At 35.6% G+C, this 15,990-nt stretch overlaps 1 protein-coding gene across 13 annotated transcripts in view; it reads left to right on the plus strand.

The window, feature by feature from the left end:
- Window positions 1–15,990, plus strand: part of LOC108752283 — a 136,173-nt gene that overhangs the window by 93,150 nt on the left and 27,033 nt on the right. For 11 of the 13 annotated variants that reach the window (XM_018492999.1, XM_018493008.1, XM_018493003.1 and 8 more), the window contains 2 exons: window positions 9,371–9,470; window positions 12,640–12,986. In XM_018492999.1, the coding sequence (XP_018348501.1) occupies window positions 9,422–9,470; window positions 12,640–12,986 (396 nt within the window). In that variant the 5' untranslated portion in view covers window positions 9,371–9,421. Of the gene's footprint in view, window positions 1–9,370; window positions 9,499–12,639; window positions 12,987–15,990 lie in introns of all 13 variants that reach the window. The other 2 variants (XM_018493009.1, XM_018493010.1) reach the window with 2 other exon arrangements.

Raw genomic sequence — 15,990 nt, forward strand, 5'->3', positions numbered from 1 at the left:
GCTCTCGCTCTCGCTCTCTCCTTTCTGTCTATCTCCACCGGCGATGATAAATCGCGATACACGTCTTACCCGCTCGCGTGTTGTCTCCGTCGTTGTTTTCGCGGAAACGCCGTAACGCCGTCGAGAGAAAAACGCTTGTCACTTCATGGGAACGCGATGACATTGTGGCATTTATCGACGTTGCGAGCAGTTGCCGACGTTTGAGAATACAAAACGTATTAAGTGCGACTTTATTGCGACGTGAATGCAAATCGAGTACGATATTTCTAACATTATTTTTTTTTTTTTTTTTGCTAATATCTGGAACGCTCGTAGCGTTACTAGAGCAGATGTCTCACATTAATACTCGATATTGAATATTTATGAGATATATGGAATCAAGTAGCTCGTCTCATTATACAATCCAAATGCAAATAACGAACAAACGATATTCCAATAATTTCTTTTTTTCTATTAATCCCCAGGACATTCATATTAATATCGGAACAAATATCCTACATCAGTGCTCATTATATGTTAATCAGTTACGTAAATCTTAACAAGCCCGTTTTATTACAGTCTGAATGCAGGTTGAGTATTTTCAACAATTTTATATTAATCCTGGATAAAGTCTTACGTTAACGTAGTTTAGAATATTAAAAGAATCTGGGATAAATGTTATTATTGAAACTTATTACGATGTAAATGCAAATTACGTGATATTCCTGTAATACGTTTCATTAACTTGTCTTGGCATTGAGAGATATTTCAAGTTGTTGCCTAATATGACCTAGATATTAAAATTAAATTAATAAAAAATGCAAGAGATACAAAACTTCATAAAGTCCGACTGGTTTTATCATAATTCAACTGATATCGTGCTACCCCAACATTCGCAAACCGGAATGTAAGTAAAAGTTAATCTCGAGCACATTTTGTTAACACGGCAAATTACACGGGGAATTATATAATTTTTATATAATACATAATCTTTGTTATTTTTGCTTATACCTTATTTATTATATTAATATCGATGCGCGTGCGAAAGTTTTATATTTACCTCACTTTATTAACTCTCGTTGATATCAATAGAACTAAAATTAGATTAAATCCTTGAAGAACGCAGAGAGATCTCTTCGTCCCTTACCCTTATCGATAAGTAAAGTTAAAATTAAAAGCGCGCTGCATCGCGTTCCGCGACGAATGTTGAAAAGTTGCGAAATCAGCGAAGGCACTTCCGCAATTCAAGCGGCCCCTTATCCAAATTTAATCTTATCGTTGAGTCTCGTGGAATATCATACGAGACATAAATTTACGATGAACCGTGTGATGAGGATCACATGATGCGCGCCTCCGCTGATAGGATGCGTCCCATGTTTTTTGCGAAAACAACATGGCGACCGCGGAACCGTTATGCTGAAGCGTCGTTATTCCTATATGCAGGATGCTCGTATAAACATGATCGGGGAAAGAATCGGTGAAGGGAAGACTCTCGTGCGGCCGGATAACCTACGTCTCCTTATAGACGATAGACTCGCTCGCGTTCGTTAGCCGGAAAATGAGCGCACAGCGAAACGCTTACTTAACGGATCTACGAAAAAGAATCGAGCTTCGAAATACACACATTCGAAACGCACATTCTCCGGCGCGATTTCTACTCGCGACTACTGCCGGTGCAACTGTTACCTTGGTGCATTCCCGTTATTATGTCGTGTTATCGGAATCACGGCGTCGAGCGATCTTGACGGAAGGCATTCCTCGTGAAAGAATTCCGTATAACTAATACCGCCAACACGGTATTAACATTAATTAAGATAACGGTAATTAATGAGAAGGTTAAAGATCACTTACGCTAACGAGTAATAGGAGTGATTTATTCATATATCGATCCCAGATAGTGACAGTCCAGATAATAGCGAGTTACAGTGACGTAAACTCGACAGCTTGATATTTCACGACGAAAAGATTAGAGAGGATGTATTAATGCCTATCATAAAATCGTTAAGAAAGAATGATAATACTGACGGATAACATTGGAATTTTATTTTTCATTAACTGTATTTTAATTGGCGGTATCTTATAAAAGATAAACCCCTATGAGAAGTTAGCATATTTTGTCTGTGTTTCATCTTTACAATTATGAGGCGACAAAATTTCAATAAAATTACAATAAAACCATTTTATTAAAATCTCATGTTTATTTATGACTGACAACGACGGGTATTTCTTGATGATTGTAGAATATTTAGAGATATTTATTTCGCAATGCGTCATCGACGTCAACTGCGAAAAATTTACTGAAATAAAAAATTCGAACTTTTCATCGAGTCTTAATAACGGAATCCTGCCTAAGACGAAGTTAATTTCGATATAAAGACTAAAGAGATCGTGCGATGTGCCATTGTAAAGGCTATCGATACTATCGCGCACAAAACGATAACTACAATACATGGATAGCGAGACCATCTGAGACGTCCTGAACCAATGAGCATTCAAAAGTTGCTATATTGATTTATATAACACACTCATTGGCCCACGTGATTCAGATTTTATGCTGTGCATAGCTACTAGATTACCATATTCATTTATTAAGAGTACACCTATCCTTTTTGAGATCGTAAAACTTCTATACACGGAAAAATACACAAGTAATTATTATTTATTTCAAGTATTTCAGAAGTTCATATATCTGTAAATCTATTATAAGTTCATCACAAGCATTAAATTTATTCAAAATATATTCTGAATTCTAGGAAGTTTAATACTTCTCTCAATCAAGTTTATTAAATTAAAACAAATTTGATTTGTTTATTATTAAAAGTTCGTTTCTTCGATTAATTTTGTAATATTCTTCAAAAGGAAAAGAACTTCTTGTTTTAAGTATATAATAATGAGTTGTTCTAAAATTTTTTAATAAGCATATTTTAAAATTATTATCAAAAAAATGTTTTTAACTTTGTTAAAAATATTTAAAAGGAAGAAAGTAAGTTGAGTAATGAATTTTTTTAGCAATAGAATGATATTTTTCTGCGTGTAGTCATTAATTAAAATTTTATATCTATAAAATGTGATAATTTTAATAAAAATTGTCAATAAAAATTATGTTGTAGAAATTTGATTTTATTAAATACCTACATTTTTGTGCATAAAGAAATTATATTTTCCTTTTGTTTCTAAATCATCCTTTTTTAAAAAAAATGTACACATATACATTCTTTTCTTGCTATTTAGGATATGATAATCCTAAATGTGCTTAAAGTCTCACTACAAATGCTTTGAAACGTTTAACATGTACAATCAGAAGAAAGAATTTTAGAAGAATCGGAAGAACGAATTGACCAATTAAAAATTTTCCAAAGCATCTTTATAGCATCGCGTTGATCATACTCTATATCATTTTATGCGGTAGCCCTGAGAATTACAATAACCAGGTTCCCATGCTTCGACTATTTTTACGATCGTGCACTGGTGTATGCAAATGCGTCTATTACACGAACTATAACAGTACCCTGCGAACGGAGACCGTTAATACTCCACGACGGGCGTAACAGACTTTCAAACAATGCAATCGAAGGATCCGGTCGATCGTGTAAGAAACGTTGGGCGATTAGAAGCGGGATGTTCTGTGTTGGAGCCTGCGTTCGCGTAGAGAAGTTCAAGAGGGTGGGTGTCAGCTCGTAGATGACGCCACGAGTTCCAAGGTCAGTCATTTGCAAGTTGCTATTTTCAACAATAGCGTTAGCTGACGCTAATAGGCGACTGTCGATTAATATTAGTACATCACCAACAATATCGATTAATGTGTATATAAACTCATGACGGTAATTATTAATGTAAATATATTTATATTGATTATATATATATTTATACTTATTAAACATAAATATAACAATGCACCGTAAAACACTCGGAAGCGACCGATGATTTTTCTCGAATTAAATTTCATTATAACAAAGATAATTATGAATGATATTAATATTAATTATGAATTCAAGCAAATTTTGTTAAGAGATTACGTAGGTGTAATGAAAAATAATCGATTGCTAGTCTAATTACTACTGAATGTATTGCGTTAGCAACTATAAAACGAAAGCTGTTATAGACAAGAATTCATCGTTTATCATTCGGAACAGCAAAAACATAGAAATAACGAAGTTACAGAGTTGTCGATGAATCATAATTCTAATTTCAAGCATGCTGTGAACTTACGAAAAAGCTATAATAAAACTACAGCACGGACGTTGCCATCATGTGCTAAGATTGGTGATGTCTCACCAATCTTAAAAGCATCGAAAATGAAGGGAAGTTCGAAAAGAACGAGGGCAATGGTCAAGAAAGTATTTTCTCTCGGGGGTAGGTGCTGTTATGCGATCCATAAATACAATAGAAAACATACTGAGGAATCTGAGGTAACGGACTAAGGTTCCATTCGCGATGTTCCTCACATTTGAAGTCTGAATATCTACGAGTATTCGGTATCCTTCTTTCTATTCTCTCTTCTGTTTGTTCCTTTGCTATGCAATCCTTGAATTATGACAAAAATCTCTGACATCCGGCTGGTCAAGCCATTAAAATGGTGAAATGATGGTTGATTTATTTAGTTATGTATATATTGGTGACGTCAAGGAAACTTGATTGAAATCTCTGTACAAGAGATATATATACTATGTGTATATATACTATGCATCTGTAAAATTATATACCATTCTAGAAAAGCATCCGATGTAGGAAACGTTTTATTTAGATAATTACTAAAATATAGAGCCCTATAAAAAATCAGAAGTTAATCGACGCTATTATTCTTTTTCCTCCAATATGAATGTTCTAGTGTGTCCCTAAAGGATAGAGTTTGATTACGCACCACAAAACAGATATATGTGTGACTCTGAATGTGTGTATAGTGTGAACTGATAATGTACGTTCTTTGAATGTATGCTACACTTCAATTGGTACTGTCATTTTGAGGAGGTTTAGAATTAACCAATGAAAACAATCACAGTGAGTGGCCAGATTTCTGTATATCTTTCGGAATACTGATTGGCTGTCCATATCACGTGATCGTAGTGCCATCTTATATGAGATCCAATCAGACCATACCGTTTAACCTCTTCAGACAATCTAATCACACAAATCTCTACAGCGTTTTCTACTGGAAAAACTAGTGCAACACTGCAAATTAATGCAATTAAATGCAAATTGGTTTACATATTTTTGTTAATAAATAATTTAAAGTTTTTAAAGTTATGTGAAGTTATTGTCACAATAAAGAGTGTGTAATTAAAATGGTTAAATTATTTATCAATGCTGAAACTATGTGAATTAATTTATATTCAATTGTATTCAATGTGCAACAGTATTTCACTAGTTATTCCCAGTACAAAACGTTGTAGGACTTTAACTGAATATAAGAATATAATTAGCGGGATAGCCGAATTTTCATCTTATTCATGTATTTTGATAGATATGGATAAAATGAAGATCTCAGGAATGTAAATGAATTAACATTTTGTAAATGTTATATGCATAAAAAGATTAGAACTAGACGCGTAATTTACGCCAATATCTCAACAAGATATCTAAGAATTTCGGAAAATTATTAAATAATATAATAAATGCAACATAACATTCTTATCGTCATTTAATCTCTCGTTAAACGAACCAAGAAAAATGATCGCTGTAATTATTGTTAGCCGACATAACAAATGTTAAATCTACATAACAAAGTATCATTAATACGATAATGTGAAACTAGCTTCGTACGTGGTGCTCGCATTTCCAGTGCGCAATAAGTATGTTTTCGCGTTCTTATTATTACTATCATCGAGAGAAAGTATATGAGATATCGTACGCCATCGGCACCGTTCGATCAGTAACGTTCGTAACGTCAATTTCCGTTCCTAGGCACTTATAAAAGAGCAATCCGAAAACCGAAGTCGTTTCTTAATTCCAAGCGATGCGTCACGAGGCGCATGCATTCTTCCTTCATAGCAATTACACTTTTACGATCTGTCTACGCGCAGTTGGTCTCTCTTCAAAGTCGTTCTTCTACCCTTTTTACGAGCGCGCATTCACATTCCTGTTTTCTTGGTGCCTGGACGAACGCCGCAGTCGCGGCTGTAATCGACGAATTATCGCGACGAGCTCGTACCTCAATAATGCAATGCGTCGTCCGGCGTCGTTCGTTACTCGGCACGAATTAACATCCTGACAATCCTCCGTCAGCGTTGTTGATCGACGTCGCCGCTGTTTTCCCCGGCCAGACAGGTCGGGATTACCGGCGAGATGTAAAATGTAAAGTGCGCATTTTTCTCGCTGCAAAATTAATTTTTCGAGCACACTTCGATTAGTTCTTTTTCTCCCTTCTTCTCCTTCTTCTTCTTCGTTTTTTCGGAACGCGCGCGTTTCAAAACGCTGTAGAAAATTACACGAATGACAAGCTAAATGTGAAACAGCTGCGGTTCTTGTTTTTTAATATTTAATAGAAAGGAACAAATTTCGCGTTGATTTTTTTCCCCCGATTGTTTCTTCCTTCTCGTTTTCACAAGATTAAAGTAAAAAAGAAATATATTCTTTGTAGTGTCGATATACTTTGTTATTTCAGACATTGGATTACGAAATTATCTGCGTTTTTCTGTATAATTAATGCTTAAAATCTTCTTTTTGTTAGTTAAATATATCTTCGTTAATAGTTCTCTTAAATGTTGTTTTTTTTTTCTTTTTTTTTTTTTTAGTATGTGCAACATATTCTTGCAAACTGTTAAGATGACATGATCTTCAACGCGGCGCGCGTAGGGCAAGGTGAATGCATTTAAAAGTCCATTCCGGTAACGAAGTGCCAAACACGAAGTACCGGATTTGCGAAATCAAGTTCTGAATGTAATCGGCCTTAATCGGTTTTCGTTATCGGTTACGCCGGTCGTGTCGTAAATCTTTCAGGCAACGAAATTACCGCGATGACGATTACGTCGATGACAGGCGGCTGTCGATATTTCTCCCGGTATCTGTACGTATCAGCCCACTTCCGATATTTATGTTAATCAACATGGTGAGAAGTGGATTTAAGAATCGTTTATGTAAGAGTACATCATAACGTCGCCACACAGATTGTATCGCGTCTGCGTTTTGCTACTAGTGTCTGTCGAATATTTAACTATGGAGAGTTACGACTATTATTTTTTTTAATAATAGAAAAACATGTTTACGTATTATTAAATATCTCCCTTTCTTGTTAATAATTAAATTAGATGTTCGCTAAAATTCTATTTCGTTTCCTACAAAGAAAAAATTCACGAACGAAATGTTTTGGTTCGGTAAATATAGTACCAGAGAAATATTCAGGTCAGAACTTTTCTCTATTGTCAATGTTATAATCAAGAATCCCGATTAATTGATTACTTCGACGCGACGCGACTGTCTCACAAAGTTCCAGATAAAACAATTTCTATATTTGTGAGAGGATAGTTCAATAAATAATATTTATAATAAAATGGAATCCGCGAGATTTAAAAGAAAGAAATTCTTTGACGCTTTTTTTTTTTAAATAAAATATGTCTTATTTAATATCTTATTAAATATCATAAGATTTAAGATCATCAACATAATTATTTGTACAAATTTGTAAATCTGGGATGTCCACATGCAGCGATCATATTGATTTGTATATGACAATGCTTAAAAAGAAATTGGCACCTTCCTATTTCTTACACGTAGTTAGTCTCTGAAACTGTACCACGATATGGATATTTATTTTCCATCGAAAATGTGATCGTCTTTATTGTTCCTTTCTTCTCTGAACTGTTTTTTTTTTTTTATATTGATCATGACTGCGCGCGTGGACCTTGAAATCCGATCAAAAATCGGATATCTTTGATCTGAAAAGCAGTGAAGATTGAAAAATCTACGTCAGATTGGTGCGAATCTAAGCATTTTGAAAAAAGGAAAAGCTTCTCAGACCACAGAAAAGCAATTGCTTTTTTGAATGGATAGCCCGAACCATTCGTGCTTGAATCGTTTCTACTTCGAATCAGTCGACTGCGCATTCGCAATTCCTATGAACCTGTGTTCGGCCCTTAGTTTTGACGCATTGACGCGAATAAAGGATTTATTTTCGTTCTTCTCCCCCGCCCCCCCCCTCGCCTCCCCCCCCCCGTGAAAGTTCGCCGCATCAAACGAAGGAAAAAGGAGCTATCGAAAATTCTCGTAGAAAACGCGGCAGTGAAAGCTCCTCGGCAAATTATTTGCCAAGGTTTCTCGCCGCCGGGTAGTTTCTCCGGTTAGTATTATTATAGTAAATGCGGATCCCCCCGCATGCAAAAAAGTGGAGTGGAGAGAACACAGCGCGTGCGGCGTATAGCGTGATCGACAAGCTGCCACGCGGATAGAAATCGATTTAACTGTAATTGCCGGGCGTCGTTATCCTCGTAAATCGACGTACATACGTTGACAGAAAGGATTCATCCGGTTACCTCGGCTCGCGCCGATCAAATCATTGAAATTCTTTACACCTCTTTTCCGAATTTAGAAACTTGATAGGATTACTTGTAAGATGAAATACGAGACGTATGTAACATGTAACTATTAGTGAAATTTAAACCCGAGCTGATCTGCGAGGTTGAATTGTAATGCAATTTTTTTTCAATATTTTGCATCACGTTTAATTTGTATTCGAATTATAGCAATAAAATTATACGGAATAATTAAAAATTATTAACAAAACGTTATTACAAAGACACTGGCAATTGTAAAAATAAAACAACATTATAGTACCTAGTTTGTTTTTAATAACATCGGATTAATTAACAAGAGAATTATTTATTGCGTGTGTGAGCAAGCAAAACCGGGTTTCTATATATACAAACAATAAAATAAATCGTGACTTTTCAGAGATACGAAAAAGGGATTATTTTCATACGGATGGTAAATAAAGAATGGTAACGATAATCGATGCAAATGAAAATTAAAAGGGTTCGAATGTTCTTGAAATCACCGGGTTTTCTCTGATATATAATTTTGTTGGATTCGTACGGTTGTTGTGGGAACGTATAAACGAAATGCAACTTTCCTCATATCTCATCGAAAATTGATTCTGAAATTCTAGCAATTTTAAGTCCTCATTTTAATATGTCATATCGACTGGCGGGACTAATGCAAATGTCCCTTGCGAGCATTGGCTATCATTTCCATCATCGTGCGATTCAAAGCAAACCGAGAAGCGAACTAATTTGTTCGGCTCCAATCGTGCTATCTAATATACTGCTCTCTAATATACCGCTGTCATCTCTATTTGAACATGCGACTAGTCGTATCACACGTCAATCTTGATCGCGTGCTAATCGACATTATGTCACTCCGGCGAGTGTATAATAAAACTTGTTTTTTCTTTGTATTCCAGGTGAGGTGAGTTGCTATCCATAAGAGGAAATCGTCACCGAGAACTTGGTTTATGCAGGGCTATTATAGAGGGAAGAACAAACCGACCCTCAAGTCTAATCGTGAATTTGAAGTTCGAAGACTTACTTAGTAAGTAGTAAAAACGAGCAATCGTCCGTCAAGACCTCTAAAATCTATGAGATTATGTCAGAAAACTTGTCAAGTAACATTAAGGACGAACAGAAAAGCTTCTTATATATCTTGCTTTAAATTTCCTGTTGAATAACATTAAAAGTTTAAAAATCTTAAAATTATTTGGAAATTATATAAACCGTGAGTTGAAATTTTTAGAACTTTTACTTAAAACATTTTGCATTTCATTAATTAAACTGATTAAAACTTTAAACTGAATGAAAGTCATAACATGTGCTCTCTTCATTAGTCAAGCGCAAAAAGTTTTGCCGTGAAGTTCAGCGTTCTCCGTATTAGAATATCAGTAAGGGTACGAAAAGTGATACGCTCTTGAGCGTAAACATTCTATCAGAATGAAGAATAAAGAAAGAACGATAGTGCGATAAACGTTCACGCATGGTTATTCTATCCGATACGCGATGAAGCTTCTTTCCTTCCTTCGGTGACAGTAAACTTCCTGCCAGTCCGATACCGGTGTGACAATGACCGGTTGGGCTATATCTGCAGCGAGCGCGTGTTTCGACGCAAGCTCATGTTTGCGCGAATTTATGCAAAACATTTAGATTGTTCCATTACACCAGTTTACAAAAATGTTTTTTTCTTAATTACTTTAAATCAAACAAGGTATTCCTTATAGATTTTGCCGTAACGATGTCGCAAGCCAAATTTTACCAGTACGTCAAATTGCCAAAATGATTGAGATTTAATGTGCAAAAAATGACTCTTTCTGCGATATTTTTTTGTAAAAACATTTACACATATTAACATTATCTTGAAATTATAATCGAAATTAATCATGAATATATTGTACGTCTGCCTAGCTGGCTCTCTCACTTAATTAAATATTAATGAATAAATTATATAATAATGAGCTATTTATGCGTTTCCAAAATGCGCAAGAAAAAATTTTTGCGCTAATTTCGTTTATATTATATAATATATAAAAAAGCTTTTTTGTGAGGAGGCTGAGTAGTCTGCTAGTTAGTCCACTCCACGTGATAATAACAACCTATTTGGAAAATCAAATGCACAGGATTTATGTGCCATTTATGCGCTTTCATATTCACATGATTTTAATTTTTGCGCTGCCCTTAAGATACAAAAATTTTTTTTTTTTAGCTAAACGAAATAAGCGCAAAAATTTTTTCTCCCGGATTTTTTGAAATCGCATAAATAGCGCATTATATAATTTATTCATTTGATAATTTATTCAGATTTCGTTGAGTGGGGAGGCAAACGTATATATTGTTTATTTTTAATAAAATGCATTTTTTTTATTTCAATATTTTACTTTTTAACTATCCCTGGCGGAAAAATTTTTACGCGGAATTATAGATTGAGACAAGATCGTAGAAATTCATAGTTTTTTGTAGATATTCGTAGTGAAACGTAAAGTGGTGTTGTTTGTTTAAAAAATCCTTCGTTCTCAAACAACACCGCTCTACGTTCCATTACGAATATCTATGAAAACTAAGAATTTCTAAGACAAACAAACCTTATTCTACGTCCCACTACAAATATCTACGAAAAATTAAGAATTCTAAAATCTATGTAGCTTTTCTGTACTTTTTCGTAAACATTTTTTTTCCGCCAGGGATATTATGAAGGATTTAAATACAAGATTTTTCTAAGACAGTTTTTTTTACCTATGACAATGACGTCATATGTACTTATAATTTCTAATTTGCGACTATTGATACATGTACACAGATCGTACAATTTTTGAAACTTTTTTTAATGGATTTTTTTTTGAGGTATTCAAGATGCCAAATTTGAATTGGAAACAAAAATTTGTAGGGTTACTTCATTTGTGTCATAACTACATATTTTCAAACAAAATTTGACAATTATACTATCCGATAGAGCATAATTTCAGGCTAAGAAAATCTGTGTTTTGAATTATGATGATTTTAACGAAGTTGTGAATAATCTAACAAGTCTGAATGCTTTTTTTTTGTTTAATCCATGATACTACTAACTCAGTAAAAAACGATTTTTTAAAGAAAATTGTAAGCTTTTACGTTATGCAGTCAAAAATCGTGTTTTTGGTAACAGGTAACACAAAGTCCACAAAGTAAAAGAAAAATTGCTCATTTTGTCCAGCTCGTAATTTTCTGTAAAAAAATGATCAAACTCATAGAAACTTAAAAAGACATAATAACTTTTCGAAAGTAGAGATTTTAAGCTGTAAAGTCTTCTTGTAAATTTAAATTTCGTTTGTAATGAAGATACAGCTGCTTGAATTTTGAAGTTCGTAGTAGAGCTACGAACCTCTATTCCGACTCAAATATATATGTATATAATACATTTAGCGGAAGTTGTCATGATAAATTACACTGCGTGCGATAGCTACAAACTAGGCATTATAAATATATATGACTTCATCGCGTCATAGCAGGAAAATTCGCTATCTTAGAAAAATTCTGTATTTGAACTTATTTCATCATAACATGGTTAATACAGCTTTATAACACAATTAAAAAGTAAGATATAAAAATTTACAATATGTAATTTAGGGGGTAAGACGATGCATACATTAATATAGGAGATCAATTCACGACTTCTGATCAGAATTTCACGTTAACCTTTTTTATTAAAAAAAATATATATATCAAACATCTCAAAAAGCTGTTTTTGACATATTAAACATCAGTTATTCCGAAAACCTGCAGTGCTGTTGAAATTTGGTTTTGCGGTATTGTTTTCGGCATTTAAAAATTTGTAAGAAATACCTTATTTGGTTCAAAGTAATTTTCGCTATAAACTACTATAATCATTTAGATTGCTCGACTATTATATCCTTCCATATCATTTTTTTCCTAGCGATAATAACGATTAGTGGTTATAAATTTTGTTCCACAAATTTTTATCAAAACGCAAACATGTTTGATAAAGAAATTTTGTTTTCTCCTACGTGTTACTTGTATGATAACCAGATAAATGGTGAGGCTAGATAAACTTTACCGCGATGTACTTAGAAGATCGCGTGTATTCCAAAAACGTTCTTGTCACTTTTTACGTTTCTTGAAAATTTCGTGAAAACTAATATTAAGGTGTCCCCGGGACGATTTCTTAACGCGAGTTCTTCCGATGTTGCAGACATTGGCGGGGCGCAGGAAGAAGAGAGGGTGGGCGACGAGAGTACGGTGAACCGGAAGCGAGCGCCGACGGTGGCCGGCTCGGTCGAGGAGTTCGCGGCGGCTCCAGGGCCGCGCATGCTTCAACAACGAGGCTGTATAGCAACAGCAACGATACCCGTACCCGCTACGACGACCGGCTCAGCATCATCATCATCTTCATCATCCAACATGTTCCCGCAACAGTACTGCTTGAGATGGAAATACCATCACAGCAACCTGCAGACTATGTTCTCGCAGTTGCTCGAACGGCAGGCCTACTGCGACGTCACGCTCGCTTGCGAAGGCAAAACGTTACGAGCACACAAGGTAAACAGAGAGCACAGAGATCATCGCGATAATAACGCGGCGTCGATGACGCGCTTTCGCATATCTTGCGCGCACGTCGTGAAAAGTCGTAACAGTCATCACTTGAAATTAACTTTTTTCCAAACTTTTTTTTATACTTGTTAACGCTTATTTGAAAAACAAGCTGAATTGAAAGTGGGGAGATCAAACATCGGCAGATACGAGTGATCTCTACCGTTTTTTTTTTTTGTTTTTTTTTTCTATATTCTCTATCATATTAACTCTTAGTTTTATACGATTGGGTTATTCACGTTCTACACATTTCTTTTCTTCAAAAACTTACGAACTTCAAATGATATTTATATACAATTTTTTAAATATATTTACAATCTTACAAATACTTTTTAAAGATATTAAAGAATGTATAAAAAATACTTAATAAATGTATATTTGTTAAAGTGTATAATATATTTATTTAGTTAGTTATTATAAATATATGATACTAAACAAATATATATCTATATATTTATTTAGTATAATATATTTGAACTCTTTAGTATATTATAATTTATTTAGTATAATATATTTGAACGTATTGAAGCTATGTTACATACTTTTCACATATGCGTTTCTTGCAAAAAAAAAAAGGATTAGTTTATATAATCTTTTAATAATTTAATCGCCTCTATTAAGATTACCTCGTAATAGATAACTTGATAACGCACGCGTGTTAGATCGCTGTATAATAGATAGACATTAGTGACGCTGATTAGTGACCGATATGCATCAATCGAAAACCTGTAGCACAGAACCGCACTTGATACGAAAGTCGACGATATAAGAAGTTCTATCGCGAAATAGAGAAATTAGTCGCGAGTGATTCAGGATACGCGGAAACTCGATTTCCGGAATTTCGCTGTAACGTGAAATTGGATTTATGACTGAAACTCGATAAGTGGAATTTCACAATTCGATTTACGGGAAATATATAATAAAATTGCCATTTTCCTCGATATTTCATCTCGAATCCGGCTCGAAACGAGCTCAGTCCCTCGCTGCATTGCGAGAGTTATCTTGTCAATTTTCAATTAAAATAATCGAGTCGATATAAGCTCCGCGGCAGCCATGGTACTTGCGTGTGTACGCGACCGAAACGAACTTGGTCGTCGCTAATTAGAGCTTCGTCCTTGTGACTTCGTCTCTTGTCAAAACACGGTTATCATGACGGAATGCCTAACTCAGTTTTCGGTTACGCAGGGGAGAGGGCTAAATTGTAACCACGCGCTGCCAACACCGTCTCGAAAATCCTGTTTCTGCTCGGAATTCCATTTCAAGCGCACCGCAAAATGACGTTTTCATCATATATGTATACGTAATGCATATATATGTATGTACATAGACTGGGCGACTCACTAGTCGGCTGTTATGTTCCCCGGAGAAGAGAGCACTTCTTGAAATTACCGAAACTATTTCCAAAATACTGCTCAGCCAAATGTATCGTAGTATATCACGGGCTCTGTCTCAAAAAGACCACAATTTCGAAAAGTGGAATTTTCCCCGACTGAACCGGAGTGTTCCCCCGAGCATTTCCCTTCTAACAAATCGCATCGTTTCTCAAGAACGTCTTTGATGTAGAGAATATCCCCGCTTTCCAGTACGATTCTTTTCATTTGCGATATTCTTTGACTATGATGGAGGGAAATTAAAAAAAGAAAAAGGAGACATAATTGAACTCCTTATTCTTGTCCAACTTTGTAATCGTTGAATTACAATTTGCTTCAATAGCAATAATGTAAGCCAAATCAATAATAATATATCTCTAGATCCAACACAGATCTTAATAATACATCATCATTGTTCTTCTTTTATTTAGTAAAATTAACAGACACAAGCTCGAGACAAGTGTGTTAGCTACTATTAGAGCTTATCAAAGGCTGACTTTTTATTTTTCTAAATTTTTAGGCCATTATATTCGTAATCTAAAAATACGATCTCAAGATACTGTACAGTCATATAGATTATTGGATGAATTCTTAAGATATGATTTAAGACGAGCTTATATAAGATTGTACTCTGTGAATAACCATAGAGACATACTTCTCTCTCTCATAAATGTCTCTCTCTGAGATCATTTACTCGTAGATTACGTTTTGCAATAACAGAATTGCTCCCGAGTTGCATAACCATGCTCAATTGTTTCCAATGGAACGTGCTTCACATTCGTCTGATATATAAATTATATACGCCCACTATTGGAATCAGTCCGAATTACGGTTCGGGAATCTCGATGACTTGCTCTCGCATCGATGGGAATTACGGTCACTGTCCAAAACAATCCGCAATCTCCTCCCCCCCCCGCAAACGAGAGATTGCCGTATTATCTCGCCGTCACTATAATTATAGATGCGTAATCGGATCGCGCTGGGGGCTGGTGAGATCATCGAAAGTTGAGTCGAGTGGATGCGTGTACACGTGTGTGTATGTGTAGGTGAAACGCGAAAACCCGAGGAACTGTGGTAAGGGTAGCACCATCGCCATCGCCATCATCCCCATCCCTCCTCTTTCCTTCCTGCCCGACCCGATGGAGACGACCCGACTCCTGATAATTGGATTCTATTCCCAGCCAAAAAACCCGGACGATCTGTAGCAGACGACGAATGCAATCCCGTCCGGTTTCCACGGACTCGGGCTCTTGCTCTTTTTTCGCGTACACGTGTCTCTCGTTCGCTCCCGCTCCCCTATATCTTTTCTGCCCTTCCTGTCAGCTTCCGTACCTGCTTCCCTCTCCTCCCTCTATCCTTTTCTCTTCCCAGTCCCTTTTGCGTTTTTCTGCGTGCCCCTGCGTAGTTCTTTTCCCATAGCGCGCCGCGTAGAATTTCCTCGATTCGTCTTATTGTACGTCGCGACGAGAAAAAGAGAGATAGAGAGAGAGAGAGGGGGGGGAGGGAGAAATACATCGACTACACGAAGGACAAGGCTCGAGAAATAAAAGGAGGGTGGAGAGGGGCGGGGGGGGGGGGGGGGG

The sequence above is a fragment of the Trachymyrmex septentrionalis genome, unplaced genomic scaffold (assembly GCF_001594115.1).
Source record: "Trachymyrmex septentrionalis isolate Tsep2-gDNA-1 unplaced genomic scaffold, Tsep1.0 scaffold6, whole genome shotgun sequence".
Classification (NCBI taxonomy): Eukaryota; Metazoa; Arthropoda; class Insecta; order Hymenoptera; family Formicidae; genus Trachymyrmex; species Trachymyrmex septentrionalis.